Genomic DNA, 19,542 nt, shown 5'->3' with positions numbered 1-19,542 from the left:
GTTACTAAAGCCCAGGCAGTTCACCAGCCCCAACACAGCCTCGGCTAAAAGAACATCAGAGCAAACAGAGCTGGGCTTTAAAAACAGGCAAACAAATGCCACACACCGACTAAAGGAGGGCAGCGGAGGGGAGCTAGAGCGAACTTGGATCCAAATAAGTTTGAAGGGAATTTTTTAAAAAAAGATAGTACAAGTTTTCCTAAAGCTAGCTCGAGAACACAGGCGTCGCGAAGAAGGGTTTTTGTGCATGCTAATTGCACCATTTGTGCGCAAAAGTTCCGACACGAAGTGTGAACTCTCAACAGAAGGAAACATGAGACAACTGAAGTGCCCTGGTTTATGTGCCTGCTCCTCCTCCACCGCCGCCTCCTCTTCTTTCTCCTTCCTTCCCGCCGAGCCCGCTGTTGCAGCTTGTTTGCACTGGGGCTTATCCGGAGCGGAAATTCCTTTCCGTTTTTGTGAATGACAAACTCATTAACAATTCATCAACACAACCTGTTCCAGCCGGCCCGTCCCCACGGCAACAGCCCCTTCCGCAGCGCGCTCATTGGCTGGCCGAGAGAATGTATCCATTGAGACGCTCGCTGTTTGTATCCATTGAGGAGCTGCCTCGCGCTGGGGGTGTGCGAGGGTTGAGACTTAGGGACAGTGAGCAAATCGAATCTTGAATAATCCGGGGAGAGAGGCGCCCGGGTGGATTTGAGGTGCAGCCTTGGAGGGACAGATTAGGAACCTTTAGCTTTTTTTTTTTCTTCTCTCTCAGTACCACGGAGTCCGAATTAATTGGATTTCATTCACTAGGGAGGAACAAAACTGTCTGGGTAGCTTCATTCAGAGAGATTCATTGACTCCAGAAGCGAGCCGCTGCAGCCGGGTGCAGAGCGACCGCCGGCTGCTCTTCTGTCTCGCCTTCCCCAAGCACTAGCCTCCGCTTGGGAAAGACGAGGCGGAATTAAAGCCCGCTCCGAGAGCGGCGGCTCGGCGCAGCGCACTCGGCCTATGCCTGCCCGGAGGGGCGTCTGGTAGGCACCCCGCCTCTCCCGCAGCTCAACCCCCATGATAGATACGCTCAGACCCGCGCCCTTCGCGTCGGAAATGGCGATCAGCAAGACGGTGGCGTGGCTCAACGAGCAGCTGGAGCTGGGCAACGAGCGGCTGCTGCTGATGGACTGCCGGCCGCAGGAGCTGTACGAGTCGTCGCACATCGAGTCTGCCATCAACGTGGCGATCCCCGGGATCATGCTGCGGCGCCTGCAGAAGGGCAACCTGCCGGTGCGCGCGCTCTTCACGCGCGGCGAGGACCGCGACCGCTTCACCCGGCGCTGCGGCACCGACACGGTGGTTCTGTACGACGAGAGCAGCAGCGACTGGAATGAGAACACGGGCGGCGAGTCGGTGCTCGGGCTGCTGCTCAAGAAGCTTAAGGACGAGGGCTGCCGGGCGTTCTACCTGGAAGGTACGAGCCGCGCCCGGGGAACTCGGGACGCGGGGCTGGGCGCGCGGGCCGGAAACGCCTCCGCTGCGCTCCGGAGCCGTGCCGCCCGGCCCCGGGTTCCGCTCGGGGACCCGCGGTTTCTTTCTAACGAGTCCTGCCTTTTCTTACTCGAGCATTCTTCATTTCTTCCTGGTTAACATAGTTCCGATTCTGAAGTAAGATTTGCAGGGCGAGCGAGGTGCGGGTTTGGGGACGTGCATATCGGCACTTCCTAGCTCCTCGGCATATTTGGAAAAGTTGCCATTTTGTGCATTTCTGGGCTCAAAAGAATAAGGCTTCCCAGGGGAGGCGGCGCGTCGGTCCCATTCCCGAAGGTGCACATTGAAGTGGGTTTCTCTTATCTCTGACTGTGCTATCGGGCGCCTGTGGTGCTTCCTGCGCCCGGCTGCGTTCTCACCAGCTGCGAAAACTACTACGGGCATCTCGGGTTACACTATTGCTTTTCTCGTTCTGGCAGGTGGCTTCAGTAAGTTCCAGGCCGAGTTCGCCTTGCACTGCGAGACCAATCTAGATGGCTCGTGTAGCAGCAGCTCGCCGCCGTTGCCAGTGCTGGGGCTCGGAGGCCTGCGGATCAGCTCTGACTCCTCCTCGGATATTGAGTCTGACCTTGATCGAGACCCCAACAGTGCTACGGACTCGGATGGCAGCCCGCTGTCCAACAGCCAGCCTTCCTTCCCGGTGGAAATCTTGCCCTTCCTTTACTTAGGCTGTGCCAAGGACTCTACTAACTTGGACGTGTTGGAGGAGTTTGGCATCAAGTACATCTTGAATGTCACCCCCAATTTGCCCAACCTCTTTGAGAACGCAGGAGAATTCAAATACAAGCAGATCCCCATCTCGGATCACTGGAGCCAAAACCTGTCCCAGTTTTTCCCCGAAGCCATTTCTTTCATAGGTGAGAGATTAATTTACAGTAGTTGCTCTGACTTTTACGTGCAAAACTGGGCCCATTCGTAGAGTTTAAACTGTTCGTCCTCATTGCTTTTTGCTAATTTGTTGAACTGTTGGTTTCTTCTGTTCCTAGGGCGTTTGAAACTGAAGTTATTTTCTTGCTAAGGAAAGGAAAAGTGCGTTTTAACATGGCTGCAGATCACAGATCTATTTGAAACGCTCTTTCTTGAATCTCAATTCAGTCGTTTAAAAGGAAGGCAGTGCATGATCAGACAACAGATTTTTTTCTGTAATCTTTGGCCTGAGGGTGGGGATGGAGAAAGCTAGATGGGACTACTTGCTGTGGGCAGGAATTCCAGCATTGCTTTGTAATTTAAAAAGATCTAGAAGTTATTTTAGGACACCAACTTAGTTGTTGGAAAGCAGTGTGAATGCTAAATGTTACCCAGTTGCATGATAGGATGATACTGGTAACCGTGAGCCGGAGTGGGTAACCTGATCCCAGCGGGAAGAGCAGTGTGCTGGAAGTCCGGGAGAAGTGAATCTCCAGGCATTGTCGTGCATTTCCTATTACAAAGGAACTCATTTTCAGGCCATGTCGACATCCTGTCCTCCTAATGGCCTGTCCCCTGTGACTTCCCTCTCTCTTTTAAAACGCCTGAATACCTCCATTGTTAGCTACACAACAGTTGGAGAATAATTTAATAGACCCTTGCAGTCTGCTTGTCTGTATAAAAGACATTGACGACCATATTGCAAGGTTTCTGGTATTCACATGCTGAGGCGAAGAATGCACACATTTAAGGAGGCTTTTTTTTTGTTGTTGGTAGAAACTTAATACAAAAGCTCTCTTTTCAGAAAATATCTGAAATATGTAATTGTGTCCAGTGTACATGTTTATCTCAGTGATACATTTTTCTGTTGCCTGCGGGGCACACACGACTGTTTTATATCTTTTTCCCATTCAGATTTTAGACTCTTCATTCACAAAGGGAGTTTACAGCCTACTTGAAATTTGCTTTTCTTTTTCTGTTCACAGATGAAGCCCGGGGCAAGAACTGTGGCGTCTTGGTGCACTGCTTGGCTGGTATTAGCCGTTCAGTTACCGTAACTGTGGCTTACCTTATGCAGAAGCTCAATCTATCCATGAATGATGCCTATGACATTGTCAAGATGAAGAAATCCAACATCTCCCCTAACTTCAACTTCATGGGCCAGTTGTTAGACTTTGAGAGGACACTGGGACTCAGCAGCCCCTGTGACAACCGGGTTCCCGCACAGCAGCTCTATTTTACCAACCCCCCCAACCAGAACGTCTACCAAGTGGACTCCTTGCAATCCACGTGAAAGGCCCACACACCTGTCCGTGTTAGGATGTGTCTGTTCCTTCAGCAGTTTCTCTTGGCAGCATCAGCTGGGCTGTTTTCTTTGTGTGTGGCCCCAGGTGTCAAAATGTCACCAGCTGTCTATTAGACAAGGTTACCAGGTGTGGAATTGGTTATTACAAAGGGCGAGCTTTGCTCCATTCTCTTTGGAAGAGCAGGACATGCTGTCTAGATACAGGCAGTAGGTTTGCTCTGTACCCATGTGTATAGCCTACCCTTGCAGGGACTGGAATTGAAGGACCTCCAGGTATATAGGGTAGCACCAAATGGTAGGGTAGGAGCATGTGTTCTTTAGGGACTTGTATGGCTATTTCCTTCTGCATCTGGAACTAACTACATACTGTCTTCAGTGAAGACTGATTCAACTTTGCATATAGAGGAGCCAAAGAAAGATTTCAGCTCTGAATTCGTGGTATCAGTTTGGAAAAAAGCCCCTGATACTTCTTTTAAATATTGTAAATATTCGATCTTAAATCACTTGACTGTTTGGATTGTGTGTGTGTTTTTCTTTGATAGGCTTAAAAGAAATCCAAAGGGAGAAAGCAGTGTGCCACTTCTTTAAAACAAGAAAAAAAAGAAAAAAAAATTTTTGCTCTTTTCTAATCCAAAGGATATATTTGCAGCATGCTTGACTATTGTACCAATTCTGATGACATTTTCACGGACACTGTTACCCGCTAAGACCTGGTTATGGTGCAGTCTTCAGTCTCTTTACTGTATCTTCCTCATGATTTTCTTGCTTCTATAGTCTGATTATGCCTTACCTTTGTAAATATTTTGGCTTGTATTGTCTCAAAGGGGATCTCTTGGAAGGATGCCAAAAATCATGGGCTCACTTTTTTCCCTTAAACTTCAACTGTGCTAAACAGTATATTACCTCTGTACAAAACTTTTCAGGGAGTGTCACCTCAAATGCAATACTCTAGGTTGATTTCTTTCCTTTTAAAAGATGTATAAAACTGGAAGTGTGTGTAAGGAAGGGTACCTACTGGATAGGCAGAATGCATCTGATTATGAAGAGAGGAGAGGAAAATTGCTCCATTTATGTTCGCAGTATAAAGTTTTGAGCTGGAATTTATTATAAAGATGTAAGACCTTAAATTATTAATAAATAACTATTTTCACTATTGAATGTGTATGTTTGAGAAAACAAATCTTAATCCTCAGTTATCTACCCTTGAAGTGACATACTTCAGAAAATTTTCAGCCAGGACCTGAGATGACTTCATAGCAGGCAAAAATTACTATTTTAAAAGCTACTCCTATTCCTAAAATGTTTTTTAGGTGTAGTTCATGAGGTGCGTGTTATGTTTCAAAGCAAGGTGCCATCACAGTGGACTGTGGGCAATGCTTTCTGTGAGTATGGTTTAGGCTTTTAAGATTTTATTATCCCAAAGAAAAAAGAAACTAGCATACCCTCGTTGAGGTGTGAGGAGGTTTGAGTACTCTATGAATAATCATAATAAAGGTGTGCCAGGATACTAGGTGATAGCCATATGTAAACTTCTGTCCTTCACTGTCAGGATTCTTGCACAATAATCTTACACATGCCAGGGAGGAAGTAAGGGTATTAATTTTTCCAGGCTGTTGTTACTCCCTGGCAATTCTGTAAGTTATCCAGGTGTTGGGATGAAAAATTCCAGAATGGGGTCTCCCTTTCCCTTGCCTAGTGCGTGGTACTTCTGCCTGCGTGCAGTTTAAAGTTTGTAGTTGGGACCTGAGATGAAAATTGGCCATCCCTGTTCAAATGTGCTTTTTTGCTTACATGGTTTTGAATGTAGGTCACAACCCCTACTGAATGAATCTTACTGGAGATTTTCAAGTTTTTAAGCTACATGGTTAATATCTTGTCATTTTCCTTGAAACTTTTTTACCCTGACTATAAAAGTATATAAACCAAAGTAAAGGTAAAAAGGTAGAGGAATAGAATTTTTTTTTTAAAAAGTAAAACTGGAACACATGTCTGGCTCTTTCTACATAAGCTCAGTTCTTCCTCTGAAGTGAAGTAAGAGATAGGCTTTCACCCAAATGGCACAGGGCAGATGCCAGTTGAACTGTCTGCTACTCTACATTTTAGTAGGCAAGTGACCTACAGCAATGCTTTGTCAAACTGCAGCATTATTTTTAAACAATTAAGTATAAAAAGCAAGCAAAGTATAGGAAAATAACCAAGTCAGTCACATCTTTGGGTGTCTCAAATGAGCGGCAGCACAGAAAAGAGAAGTGGATTGCAGTTCAACTTGGCTTGTGTTAATCCAGTTCTGAACAGTTTCCGCTCCTGGCATTCCCTAAACTGCCTGTTCAAAGTAGGGATTTGCAAGCAGCCTTAGCAATTTCCTGTCCAGCTGTAGCTCAAGTAGCTGGGTGCTTTTCCCCCTCCCATCCTTTTCTCTGATTTCTCTTTACTTTTTTCATTCTTTTTTTTTTGAAAATATGGGCTGTGGGTAATTTTAGTGCATTTCCTCTTTGTGGATTATCATCTCTTTCCTCCTAGAACCTGTGTGCACCGGGTTCCTACCGCTGGGCTCCAGCCGACAGCTGGCCTCCCCGGCACTTCCTCTCGCTTCACTGTGGGTTTGTTGTTTGTCAGTCCACTTCTGAAATTAATAATGTTTTCTGGCCAAGTGCCACAAGCCATTACCACAAAGGGGAAGTAACACATATGAATAGCAGGAAGCCATGCAGGGTCACAGTTTGAGCTGAACCTGTGGAGGGAGCATAATTGAGCCTGGCCCATTCAGCAAGTGTCTGAGGGTGATGTGGGGAGAGGGAGCTTACAGTGTTTAAGCTGCTCAAGCCGTGGAAAGAAAAAGTTTCCAAATAAATGGGGAGCAAATGGTCTTTGTCACCAGTCTGAAAAAAGAAGCTGAGCTCGGGAGGAGCGTAGGGCCCCTGTAGGGTCGCAATGTTTGGGGTTTCTCCCCTGTCTCCTTCCACATTGTTTCCTAAGGCTGGCGAACAGAGGGGAGCTTGTTTCCCTCTGCTCCTACAAAAGAACCCACGTTAAATGGGTGGTTTTTACGGTTCACACAGGCCAGAAGATTGAAAGAGTTACTCTTTCTTCCCTTTCCTTCTCTGAAAGGTGGGAGGTTGTAACTGACAGCACAAGCCCGCACCCCGCCCTGCATGTGTCCCCTTTCTCCGGGCCGTACCAGGGCTCCGCCGGTTCTTTTATGCTTGCAGGAGCCCCACGAAGGCGATCATTTTGCATCTTGGAGTTCGCCTGGCTTCCTGAATGAAGCCCGCACTGTTGCTAGGGCAACCTTTGCCAGCTGCTACAGCTCCCTGGCCTCCCTCCTCACCTGCTGTCTGCTGTCCCCATCTGTGGCTTCCATCCCCCAGAGAAAGTGCTACCTTTCCTGACCTCCTGCAGGGTGCTGGGGGAGGGGGCGCTGGGTAGAGGAGGTTATCTGCCAGCTTTGTGGGGGCCCTAGGAGACAAGAACGCAGCAGTTAGTGTACAAAAAGCTTTAGAGTTCAGGTTGGAATGAGGAAGAGGTATCTGGAGATAAAAATACCAACCCAGTCTTCAAAGGAGTGAAAATGGAGTTCTGCCCCTGGTCCTACGATGAGAAGACCTAAGCTGTAACTTCTGTCTGGCAATAATGAATGGGAGTCGGCCTCATAATGTCTTTCTTGCTTGTCTGTAAAATGAGAGAGTGCTTGCTTCCTTCATTCTAATGAGAATTACCTTATCATCTCAGCCTGTGCTCGAGGATCAGTGACGCTTATTAAATGAACAATGAGATGCAGAGCAGGTGAAATAAACAACAAACATTCATTACAACAGCTCTGGGAGACAGGGTCTATTATTATCCAAAGGAGAACCTGAGACAGAGAGAGGCCCATAATGTTTTAAAGACACCCGTAGCAGGACACCTAATATACAGTTAGGGAAGGTGTGTGCTTGGAACTAAACTTCACACCATTAGCTCTTTCTCTTCTAAATTGCTGTCATTAGTGTCTACTCGTTTTTATCAAGTTCTGTGATGTCAGCTAGGAAGTGGTGTCCCCATTTGACAGCTGGGGAAGTAGAGGAAGCAGAGCTTTAATGACCTGCCAAGTCAAGCCTGAATTTGTCAGCCAAATCATGAAAAGGACCTTGCTGGTATACCACGAGGGACGCCGTTCACCCGGAAGCTGCTACTCCCCCACTCTGAACACGGAGAATTCACCAGATCTTGGGCCCCTGAGCACAAAACTTATAAAACTGGTTGTCTTAAAGGTTTCTAAAGTGGCTCACAGCTGTAAGGCCTGCTGTGACCCTTGCTTACAGTCTCTTTTCAGGATTACAAAAGGAAGCCTCCCTGAAGAAACTCACTTCCTCACTCTGCTCCCTCTGGAGGAAATCTGGGGGAGGGAGGAAGGGAGGACAGAGGAAAAGGACTCCATGGAGGTCTGCAGAATGAGAGGTAATCTGGCCAGCAAATCAGCAAGTAATGGAGGTGGGGGTGGGGAGGAAGGACCTGGTGAGTGTAGGTTATGCGGTAGCTGGCTGTAGTATAGAATCCTCGAAAAATCCTCCTTAGAAAATCTGTTTGCCGACCTCACTCTGCTTCACAAGGAGGATTACTTTGGGTGTTAATTTATATGCAGTTCCGCACACAGCCATAATCACTTCCCAGAAGATCCTGTAAGACTTTCAAATACCCTTACTCCCCTGTGTCCTTCCTGCGCGCTTTGCAATTGGCTCTGAATCTGACCAGTTATGGTGAGTGCACCTTCAAACTTCTTTAAAGTCCAGCACTGATTTCCTAAGAGGATTGAAGGGCACAGGACAAAGTTCAAACCATTCTAAAATATTTATCCAGGCCTTGGTATGTGTTACATGGACTTGATGGAATAAGGTGAAAATAACGGGCAGACTTGAACAGGAGCCCTTAAAACAGAAGTCAGTGTTGTGATTCTAGATATAACAATCTTTCTGATAGTGCCCCACATCAAAGAGGGACCCATAAAGGACTTTTAGATATATTTTGTATGTCCTTCTCTGCTTTAATCATCCAACTAAATTTTCAACCCTAATTTTAACTTTTGTGTAGGAAAGGACTGATAACCCACATGGAGGCAGTTTGTCCTATCTACCTCCTTGCTTGTGGAAAATACCACGGTGCACATATCCATGCCTATCACTGATGTAACAGAAAAGTTGTGAATTATATTCTTTCAGGGGCTGGGGATTTAGCTCAGCAGCAAAGCGCCTGCCTGGCAAGTGCAAGGTCGTGAGTTCGGTTCCCAGTACCCGAGAAAAAAAAAAAAAAAAAAAAACAAAAAAAAAATTATATTCCTTCAAAGGAACTCTCACACACACAGGAAAAGTGAAATACCATACATTATTTGATAATGATATTCGAAAAGGCACAAGAGGAATCTGAAAAAGCTGTCTTTTTTAGAAGTTCCCCTTTCCTGCTTTTGAAGAAAATCTAAGTATTTATTCTATTACATTATTTTGAGGTGTTGGAGATCAAACCCATGGCCTCTTGAATACTAGACAAGTGCTCTGTCACTGAGCTACACCCCAAGCTCATGTTAACTAATCTGTATTAGGTCTATCTTAATTCTTAGCGCAAAAACTAACGAGGAAAAAATGGGGAAGATTCGGAAAGGAATCGTAGGTAGTATACAGCTCCTAAGCAATTGTAGCAGGAATACCTCTTTATCTTATGATCTACTTACTTATTGCTACATAACAAACCATCCCAAAATTAGTGGCTTCAAGTTATGATCATTATTTTGGTCCTAAGTCTGCATTTGAGCAGGGCTCCATAGGGACGGCTAGTCTCTGCCCAATGCGGGGTTGCCTGGCGCCAGAGAATCCAATTCTAAGATTCCTCCCTCACTTCTCTGCTAAGTCAGTGCTCCTGGAAGCTCAGCAGGCATCTGGTTCCCGGGACTGTGGTTCTTCTCCACAGGGCCTAAATTTCCGCACAGTATGGTGGCTGGGTTCCATGCATGAAATCCCTGTGACAGCGCCAGATGGAAGCTGTAGTGACTTTTATGATCTGGGCTCAGAAGTCACTTCTCTTGAATAAGGAGAGGGGACATAAAAACCTACCTTTTGATGGAGGAGGACAAGATTCCAAAGGAGCGGGTAGGGCAGCAAATGTTGCTGCAGTCTTTCTGAAAAACACAATCTGTCACATCTTATATGGAGGATATTTGAATGTAGGATTGTACAAAGTACTGAGCTCTTGTGGAGTTAGATTAAAAAAACACTCAACTAACAGTTTCTTGTTCCTACCTTGGAAACATTTATTACTCAACAACCATAATTATTCTTTTAATTTTACTCTTTATCTGTCTCTCAAGTTAACAACAGAGTAATGTCACTAGAATATTTTTAAATGGACCCGTAAAGTAAAAACAAGGTTCTATAAAAGAATATTAACTTTTCATGTTGATGGAGTGTTATGTTTGAGATTGGTTCTACTTTTTTTCTGGGGAAAACCTCATTCCCATCACAGAGAAGAGTAAAGACCCAGGCCAAATCTGAAAATATCTCATTCTCTGGTTTCAGTGATGGGCTCAGAGGTAAGATGTGATTAAATCCAACCAATCCTGTTACAATCTGGGTATGTCCATGGAAATAATTTTCTCTTATGGTTGCTGAACCCAAAACCCTGCAACTGAGTCAGAATCTTTGGAAATGATGCCCTGGAATCTTTTTTTTTTCTTATTATTTTTGGTAAAAGATCCTCAGGTGTTTCTGGAACTGGAAATTACCAGCTCTGGCATGTGTACCAAGCCAGTAGTTAATTTAATCTACCATCCCTTCTCTCTGGGTGTTCAACGAACAGTGTGAAAGGCACCCTGCCAAGTATCTTCCATAGCACGGACATCAAAAAAGCTGAGCATATAGTTTATCTAAACTATATCCCAAGGTTACAACTAGAGTCTTAGAGTTCAGTTTCTTTCTGCTTTACTACTTACTTTGAAGGATGGCATATTGACAACATAAATTTTCCCCCAGCCACTGATTTTAATTTCACTGGGGCTGGGGGCTGGGGGTTTAGCTCAGCGGCACAGCGCCTGCCTGGCAAGTGCGAGGTTGTGAGTTCAATTCCCGGTACCAGAAAAAAAAACCAAAGAAAAAAAAATTTCACTGGGGCTTCTAGGTCTGCTTTACTGGGACTTGCTGTATACTTTATCTGTGCTCTTTGTGATTTTATGGACTCCGGCCTACCAGCTCTCATATTTTGTCTTTCTAGGCTTAAGTGTTTCAAAGTCTCTTTGACTTCTTTTCAAACTCTAATCATTTTAACTGACCTTTTCAGGATAGCTTCCAGTTTCATTATGACCTTTTTGAGGTTTAATGGCTGGAACTGTACGCAGTATTTCCAGAGCAGAGGAATTCTGGAGTCTGCGTGTATATGTGTGCGTGTGTGAACGTGCGTGAGACTGTACTTTCTATTTTGTTTTTAACATCCTTCCTGATGATACTCGCCTTTGTGACTGCCACAATGCATTGGACCGGCGTCTTCAGGGAACGGTCGGCAGTGATGCCATCGCCCCTTCCTGGATCACGTCTGCACTCAGAGCCCTTGGTCTCCCAAGCATAAAGTGGATTTCCTTCGCCTGTGGCCATTTCTGTGCAGCTGATGTCACCATACATAACTCTTCGCTGTCCCTTGTCCAGTCTGTGGAACCTCTCTGATAGTTGTACTTGTCCCACTGGTGTTCAATTGTCAAAAAACCTGGGTGTTCTCTATAGACCTAAAGTTTTATTTTGATGGTGTGTAGTCTTTTTTTGAGACAGAGTCTTGCTATGAAGCTCAGGCCAGCCGTGAACTGATGGTGACCCTTTTGCCTCAGCCTTCTGAGTGCTGGGATTACAGGTGTCCGTCACCATGCCCAGTTTGAAGTTTCACTTTTTGGATGTTTGAATTACTTTTGGAAAATGGAAAGCAATATTGCTGTATTTATAAATCCATAAAATACACAATTTTCATACTTTTTTTTTTAAACAGAAGAGTATTTATCCCTGAAATCTGCCCTCATACTATCCATTCACTACCCACAATAATACTAAGACTTGATTTCAAAGAGTAAGTATTTTATGGTCATTTCAAAAGACATTACCCTCTCCTCCAATTCCAATGAGATTTCTCTTCCCAAACCTTTCCTACAGGGAAAAATTTCTGAATTCCACTGATCTCTATCCAGGCTTATTATTTTTAAGGCCCTTATAACTTCTTGACCTTGGACAAGTTTCCTACTCTTTAAATTTTGATTTTTCTCGTCTATACAACAAGAATTATAACAGTTGATGGAGCTGTGAAGAATCAGTGAGATAACTGATCTAAAGCACTTATACCACTGCAAAGAAATTATGATTGTTGAGACTCTAAGGAACGGAACTATGGTATACAATTATTCACTAATATATAGGGAATGTATGCAGGGAATGTTCCGGAGGCCATAAGAACATAAACCTAACATAAATCTTGACCTTTTAGCTTTTTTTTTTTTTTCTGGTACCAAAATTGAACTCATGACCTCACGCTTGCCAGGCAGGCGCTGTGCCGCTGAGCTAAATCCCCAGCGCCTGACCTTTTAGCTTTGATATGAAAATAGTAATAGACATAAATCATTATAAGGTATAGGCTAACAGGTAGTATAGAATATAGTTTCTGGCTTTAGACCCTTATGGATTCAAATATTGGTCTCATCACTAGCTACCTATATAACTTGGAGCAGTTGTATGACTTCAGAAAGTTTTTCTCTTCTACCTGTGAAAATATAGAGATAATAAAAGAGTTTATGTCACAGTGTTGTCATTGGGATTAAATGCACGAATCCATATGGAGTGTTTAGCACTTTGGGACGTGGAAAATAATGTTAACTTTTCCGTAAATGAGATCTAGGAAAGGTACTCCAGGAATTCAGCCGAACAGGGGAGTTTTGTTTTTTTGTTTTTGGGGGACATGGTCTCACTATGTAGCCCAAGCTGACCTTGGACTTGAAATCCTCCCACTTTACTCTCCCAGGTGCTGAGATTACAGATGTGCTCCACTGCTTCCGGCTCAAGGAGATTTTTTTTCCTCCCTGTCTGGGAAAGGGAAAAATCACAGATGACTTCCTGAAAAAACTGATAAATCATAAAGGCAGTTTATGAGTTTGCCAAAAAAAAAATACATTGTGTTTTTACCCTGACATTGTGTTTTTACCCTGAAGCTGGCCCATTTATCCTCTGAGGTATGCTTTATGGAAATATTAAACCTTCATTTTTCAGATGAGAAAACAGAAGTCCAGAGAAGTTAAGTAACTCTCTGAAGTTTCTCTGGGATATTTGCATTATGGCTTCATCGCTCTCCTCAAAATCTGCTTTGTCTCTCTACAAAAAAGACGTCTGAAAAAAAAAAAAAAAAAGGATGTCAGGCTAGTGCTCGTCTTATAGGCTTCTCTTTTCCCTGAATAAAGATAAAGGTAGTTGGAGAGTTGAATTGCAGCTAAACATAGACTCAGAGTCATGGGAGCTTTTGGCATATATCATCCAGGTTGTATTAGGGTCAAGACAAAAATTGCCATAGTGTGGTAAAATAAATGAAACAAAACAAGATCCACAACTTTTTAATCACTAGGATGCTGAGATCCATTGGATGATGATGATGGATAACTCCGACAATTGTTTTATCCTCTAGTTATCTTGTCTTTGTCTTTTCTTTTGGAACTTCAGCATCTTCCATACTGACTGTTAAGCAACAGCTCAAGAAAATGTAGCCTCGCAAGTGAGACACTGTGAGTTTGATTCCTGGTACTGGAAAAAAAGAAAAAAGAAAATAAAAAGAAAACAAAAAGAAAATGCAAATTAATGATATTATTTACAAGTTTAGATTCCTGGCTTTAAACCAATCCTCAAGGTAAGAGATGAGAAATGCCCTTGTTTTCTCAGAGGCTCTGGACATAATTTTCACCATTTGAGCCCTTTCTTTGTGCCAGGCTGGTATCTTGGTATCTTCTTGTAAAACAGAGAGTATGCTCATAAAGTGGTAAAGTGAAGAATTGTGTAGCTAGACTATTAGGTTCAAATCCTGGTTCCCACTTAGTAGCTGTCAGACTTTAAGCAAGGTGGTTAATTTCACTATTAGTTTCTTTATCTCTAAAATGGAGATAGTGTAATATAAGGGCACAGATTTAAATGAATTAACACTCTCAGTGTGCTCAGAGCAGAGCCTTCATTGTGATAAGTAATTAATACTTGTTAACTCTTCTGGGGAAGAAAACCTTTTCCTATACTCTCTCAGGTTCAGTTTTTGGGGACCTACAAATTAAACTCACAAAAGATAGGCTGGCAAGAGAAAATATAGGTTTTTTTTTTTAATTCATGTGTGCATTTGGGAGTTCACAGAAAATATGACTGAAGGGGGTGCTTAGAATTTGGGTCTAATAGATATAAGGGTGGGAGAGAAGGTTAGTTATGTGGAAACAAACAACTTTTAGGTTACAAAAGATAAATGAGCCCTTGGGAGAATCAATAAGAGGAGACATGATAGTTTTAGGTGATTTCTCTTCCTTCTACTCTCTGGTGATAATACAATCTTTGCAGGTTACCAAACCCCTGAGAGGACATTTACGACATTAGAATACTTTGGGGAAGGTTCCACTTTGAAGAAGATCAAAGCAGCCCACAAAAACTTCATTCTCAGTGGTCTATTCTGACCCGTTTGACACATATTGTCTCCCTTTTGCATACAGTTTACAGGGATTTATTCATAATGTTATAAGCAACTGAGTTAGATAGAAATATTATAGGCAGTCAGACAGGGCCAGGCCCTCGATGAAAGACAAGATAAGATACCTGTGGGCCAGACCTCAAGACAAAAGGACTAAACAAATGCACCCACAGACCTCCCTAGGTGTGAACATCAGGAATTGATATTCTAAATAGGTAACAACCACCTTCAAAAAGCCAGAGAGAGTCACCAGCCCAACCCTCTACAGGAAAAGCTCCTGTTCTGTATTCATACCCACTTCCTCATTTGATCCCAGTTTACTCAATTTTACCTGAACTATTATACTTGTAATCTTATTGGCTGACCATAGTTTTGTCCCACCTCATACCCACCCTGTAATTTCCCATTTGCCCTCTATCTTGGGCCTGCCTCACCTTGGGGTTTTTGCTCCATAAAGCCCCTGGGAGGGGCAAGGACCTTGGCAACCCACTCGGGCTTCCTTCTCTCCCTCTCTTGGACAGAAGTTTCCTTTCCCTCAATAAATATATTCTGCTCTTAACCTCTGTTGTTCTTAAAATTCATTCTTCAATCTTAGGGAACACAAACTCGTCGTAGATGTCATTCAGGTTGGGAGTTTTATTTTCCTGTATCAATAGCACTGCCTAAGTGGTAAATGGTGGAGTTGAGATTTGAAACTAGGCAGTTCCCTACCTCAGAGCCTTTGATCTTTCCACTGCAAGAGAGCACAGACAGAGAACTCTAATCTTGTCTCAGATATCTGTGAGAACATAAATTCTGTGGAATGAACTGATTATCAGGTCACATTTCATCGTTTGCAAAATGAGAATATGAACAGTATGAAATTTCTACTTCTAAAATTAATTACATTGTGTCTTTTAAGCATAAATCATCATTGGGCAGGAAACTGGTCATGTTTCACAGAAATGTACCAGAGGAGACAGTATGGTCTACGTGTGTGCGTGCGTGTGTGCGTGTGTGCATGCGCGCATGCCCACATCTGTGCATGCATAGATGTGTATGTCCTTCAGTTGCTCTGAGAACAGTGATTGTCTTTGGAAGGAAAAGGGAAGATCCAAAGATGTAGACAGTTTAGTTGTTTATTTCCACTGCACATACTGTTGTCCTAGACTCCTGCACGTCCTCAGGGAGTGTCTCCCAAGCCTTTTCCAAAAGGTGACTGGCAAGGGAAGTTCTTCTAAAAGAGATAAGTGGCTGCTTAAAGTAAACTCAGAATAAAAGGAGTACAAATTCTGTTTACTAAACATTTCCTGGATGATGACTACTAACGTGCAGCCCGGCATGGTACGTTCTTGGAGGAGTGGAAGAAATGCCATCCCATACTATTTCGGCATCATTTGGGAAAGGTATTTGGAAACTGCCCCAGATGGAAGAATGCATCATTTCCGAGCAAAAAACTCAAATCTATAGAAATAGATGCTACTGTGTGGGAGGCGTGTTTAATTTGGAGACCATTGAGACAGACTGGAGGATTTTGAAAGTTTTTCACGATAATTTTTATGTACATTCCTTCTAGTTTATTAAATGTGTAGAATTCTTTGCACAACCACAGATTTTTCCATGTAGTTTACTTCTTTTTTGCTAAATATCCTTTGTATTTTGCAAGTTGTGTTTCAGAATTGTGGGTGTTTGCTGGTGATGGCTATTCTTACCAAGGTTTTTCTCTTACTCTTTCAAGGGGAGATAGGAAAGCTGTATGTTTGAACCAACTGATTCAAATATTCTTTGTTCTTGTTGTTCCTCTTCTTTCTTTCTTTAGAAAAATGCTGGTCTCAAGTATTTCATTTGTTTAGGTGCACGATTCTTGTATTGCTTCCCATTTTTCAAGATACTTTCTTTAGCCTAAGGATAGGCCAGTTGAAAACTGCATTGTCTGTTGTGTGGAAGCCAATAATTATACTAAAAACAAGGGGTCACATAGGAAGACAAGCTGAATGATTCTACAGTGATACTGAGTTATAAGTTAATGAAAGAGAACCACTCTGCCCTTTTATCCCACAGTGAGAGAAACAGAACCAAAAACAAATAAAAGTTAACCAAACCAAAATATAAGGAGCATTGTAAACAAATAATTCACCATTGACCCCCCAAGAGCCTCCCTGCAAGGGGCAGAGAGGTGAGCGATGGACCATTAAGCCAGAGAAACAAGAAAGGAAGTAGGAGTGCTCGCTAAATGACTAAAGGTCCAAGGAGCCGTAAAGAAAAGGAAAACTAAATCCCACTGATATGTAGATTTCAGGCTTAAACAGTCCCTCACCAAAGTGGGCGGAACTCACAGGTCACCAGAAGGTCACAAAGGACAGAGGAAGCTCGGCAACCTCAAATCACACCTTCCAAGGGAAGATAGAGTTAGGCCAGTGATTTGACTGAGCTTAAGTAGGGTGAGTTCAATGCCCTGTCAAGAGGGGATGGAGAGAAGTTTATTTTCTTAATTTGAGGAGATAATCAGTAATTTTAGGGTTTTGTTATTTTAAATACCCCTTGGGTACTTATTGGTTGGATGAGCGCAGTTTTCAACATGCGCCTACACAAATGGATTGTCTTCATTTCTTTCCTGAAGCCACTTTCCGCTTTAAAACCCAAAGCTTTGGACTTAGAAATTAGAAAACTTTAACAGAACCAGCTTCCTGGGCTTGGGAGTCGGACTGAGGTGTGTGTACAAAGCTGCTAATGCTAAGCAGTTGCCCGGGGCTAAGCATGACACAGTGGCAACAGCGTGAGTCTACCCCTCAGGCTTGTCGTGGGGCCAAAGGCTGTGAAAGTCTTGGCCCAGGCCCTGATGTGTACCAGAGTGACTGTCTGACCCCGAGCAAGGCCCCTCGTCTCTCTTCAGCTCAGTCTTATCTTCTGTGGATGAGTCTTGATGTTTAACCCTGAAGGGTCGTGGTGCAGCTTGAACGGGACTCCGTGTTTTCCTTCCTTGCAAACATTGCTGAGTCTTAATTGAAAGGCCACCTCTTCTGTGAAGCTTTCTGAATTTTTTAGAGATTTAGGCGTTGATTTTAACTTGGCCCTATGGTAGTTTGCCTTTATTGCTATAGCATAGCACCTTCTATTCTAGTATAAATGTAGATTCTACTTTATCTTTGTGGTGCTGTCCATATATAGCACAGTTGTTAAAAAGCTAGGCTTTCAGATGGGTTGAAAATCTTAGCTCTACCAGTACTATCTGATGTTGAGCTAGTTACGTAACTTCCCCAGAACCTCCATTTCTTTAAGTATAAAATAGGAGTGGTAATACCCACCTTATAAGTAGTTATTAACCCCTCACCTAGCAGAGCCTGGTCCATAACAAATGTGCAGCAAATATTTGTAGAATGCATGAACAAATAGAAAATGATGCATATTAATAGAATGCATATGTAAAGCACAATGTCATGTACTTCAAAGACTTTTTTTCAAAGTCTCTTAATGAATGTTCAATAAATAAAATGATGAGTCACCCAGAGATTGGAAGAAAGTCTTTGGGAATCTGATAGCCTAATGCATTTAGGAATACTACTGTATAGAAAAAAAAAGATCTTAAGAATCTTCACTTAATCCTATTACTATTATTTTTCACTTTAGTTTCTCTTTATAACTTTTTAACTTCTGCTTTTATTTGAATAATTTCCTTCCTTCTATCTATTGTGTATTTACTATCTTTCTATATTTTAATGCATGAAACTTGGATCCTTAATTTAAGACCTTTCTCCAAAGCTATCAATTTCCCTTGAATCAGTGTGTTAGCTGGATTCTGAAAAGTTTGACATTTTTATTTTCATTATCATTCATCTCAGAATATTTTCCAACTTCCCTTGTAATGTTTTCTTGATCCTATGGAGTATTTAGAAGTACGTTTGGGTTTGTTCCAAATTTGGGGTCTTTCTAAGTACAGTATTTTCCTATTGATTTCTAATTTACCTTCATTGTAGTCTAAGAATGTGTAGTACTTTGTATAATTACAACCTTTAAAAATACTTAGATTTGTTTTATGGCTTAGCATTTGGTTGAAATATATATACATGCACTGCAGTTGTTGTTGGGTAAGCATAGTACCCTATAAATATCAATTAATTCTAGGCAGTTAGGGTTTAGATCTGCTATAATTTTATGGATATTTTGCTACTTGTTCCAATAATTGCTGGGAGAGGGATGGTTAAATCTCTGACTTTGCTGGATTTTCTATCTTTCACTTTAATTACATCAATTTTACTTTTTGTATTTTGAATCTTTTTTATATACTGTCAAGTTTTTAAACTTGCATACTTTCAAGTTTTTAAAATCTTCCAGATGAGCAAGATTAAACAGTGTAATATGCTTTAGAAATGAGAACATTTCATTTTGCTATAGACTCAAATTATAAAATTCATATCTGGTCTACATTCATAATTTTTTTGAGACAAGATCTTGCTGTTTAGACCCAGCTAACCTTGAATTTGAGCCATGTGTTTCCACTCCTGGCTTAAAAATATTTTTGAAAAGTACTCTCATAAACCTCCCACCAGAGATAAGGACTAAATTTGACAAAGCATACTTTGGATTTATATATTTATATATATGGAGAGAGAGAGAGAGAGAGAGAGAGAGATGCATAAATGGGCTTGAACTTAAGTATTTTTCTAAAGCTAGCTTTATTTTCAAATTCAATAATTTATAGAACTTCTTTCCATTCACAAGACATAGCTTTACCTCATCTTTTAAAATTTTTATTTATTTATTTATTTTTAGTATTTTTGAGACAAGTTCTCGCTATGCAGTTCAGGCTGGCCTTGAGCTCACTTTGTAGCCCAGGCTGGCCTTGAACTCGCAACGATCCTCCTGCCTCAGCCTCCCGAGGGGTGCTGGGATTACAGGTGTGCGCCACCAAGCCCAGCTCTCATCTTTTTTTAAAAAAAGTATTACATTATGTCAATGTACAATAATTTGTGTAATTTACTTCTCAATCCTGCTCCTACTGAGGAGTATTTAGCTTTTTTACACTTTTTTATTGTGATCAGTAAATATTACGAAGGCAATCATTGATTTCTGCTTACTTATTTGTTTTGGTAAATCCCAAAGGACTGGATGTGTTCCATCTG

The 19,542-nt window shown here is 42.4% G+C and overlaps 1 protein-coding gene across 1 annotated transcript; it reads left to right on the top strand.

The window, feature by feature from the left end:
- The first annotated feature begins 601 nt into the window (after positions 1-601).
- On the top strand, positions 602-4,898 carry Dusp6 (dual specificity phosphatase 6). Its single transcript, XM_005374434.2, has 3 exons — positions 602-1,456; positions 1,953-2,390; positions 3,426-4,898. The coding sequence occupies exons 1-3, from the start codon at positions 1,057-1,059 to the stop codon at positions 3,731-3,733; spliced, it is 1,146 nt and encodes a 381-aa protein (XP_005374491.1). The 5' UTR covers positions 602-1,056; the 3' UTR covers positions 3,734-4,898.
- Positions 4,899-19,542: the final 14,644 nt, after the last annotated feature.

This window comes from Chinchilla lanigera, unplaced genomic scaffold (genome assembly GCF_000276665.1).
Source record: "Chinchilla lanigera isolate Chin_1 unplaced genomic scaffold, ChiLan1.0 scaffold00004, whole genome shotgun sequence".
Taxonomy (NCBI): Eukaryota; Metazoa; Chordata; class Mammalia; order Rodentia; family Chinchillidae; genus Chinchilla; species Chinchilla lanigera.
This window is presented reverse-complemented; position numbering and strand designations above follow the sequence as displayed.

Excerpts from the sequence above, each read along its gene's own strand:
- Dusp6 (XM_005374434.2), top strand. The coding sequence starts at position 1,057 with ATGATAGATACGCTCAGACCCGCGCCCTTCGCGTCGGAAATGGCGATC. Across the intron at positions 1,457-1,952 it reads CCGGGCGTTCTACCTGGAAG|GTGGCTTCAGTAAGTTCCAG; the intron begins GTACGAGCCGCG and ends TCGTTCTGGCAG. Across the intron at positions 2,391-3,425 it reads CGAAGCCATTTCTTTCATAG|ATGAAGCCCGGGGCAAGAAC; the intron begins GTGAGAGATTAA and ends TTCTGTTCACAG.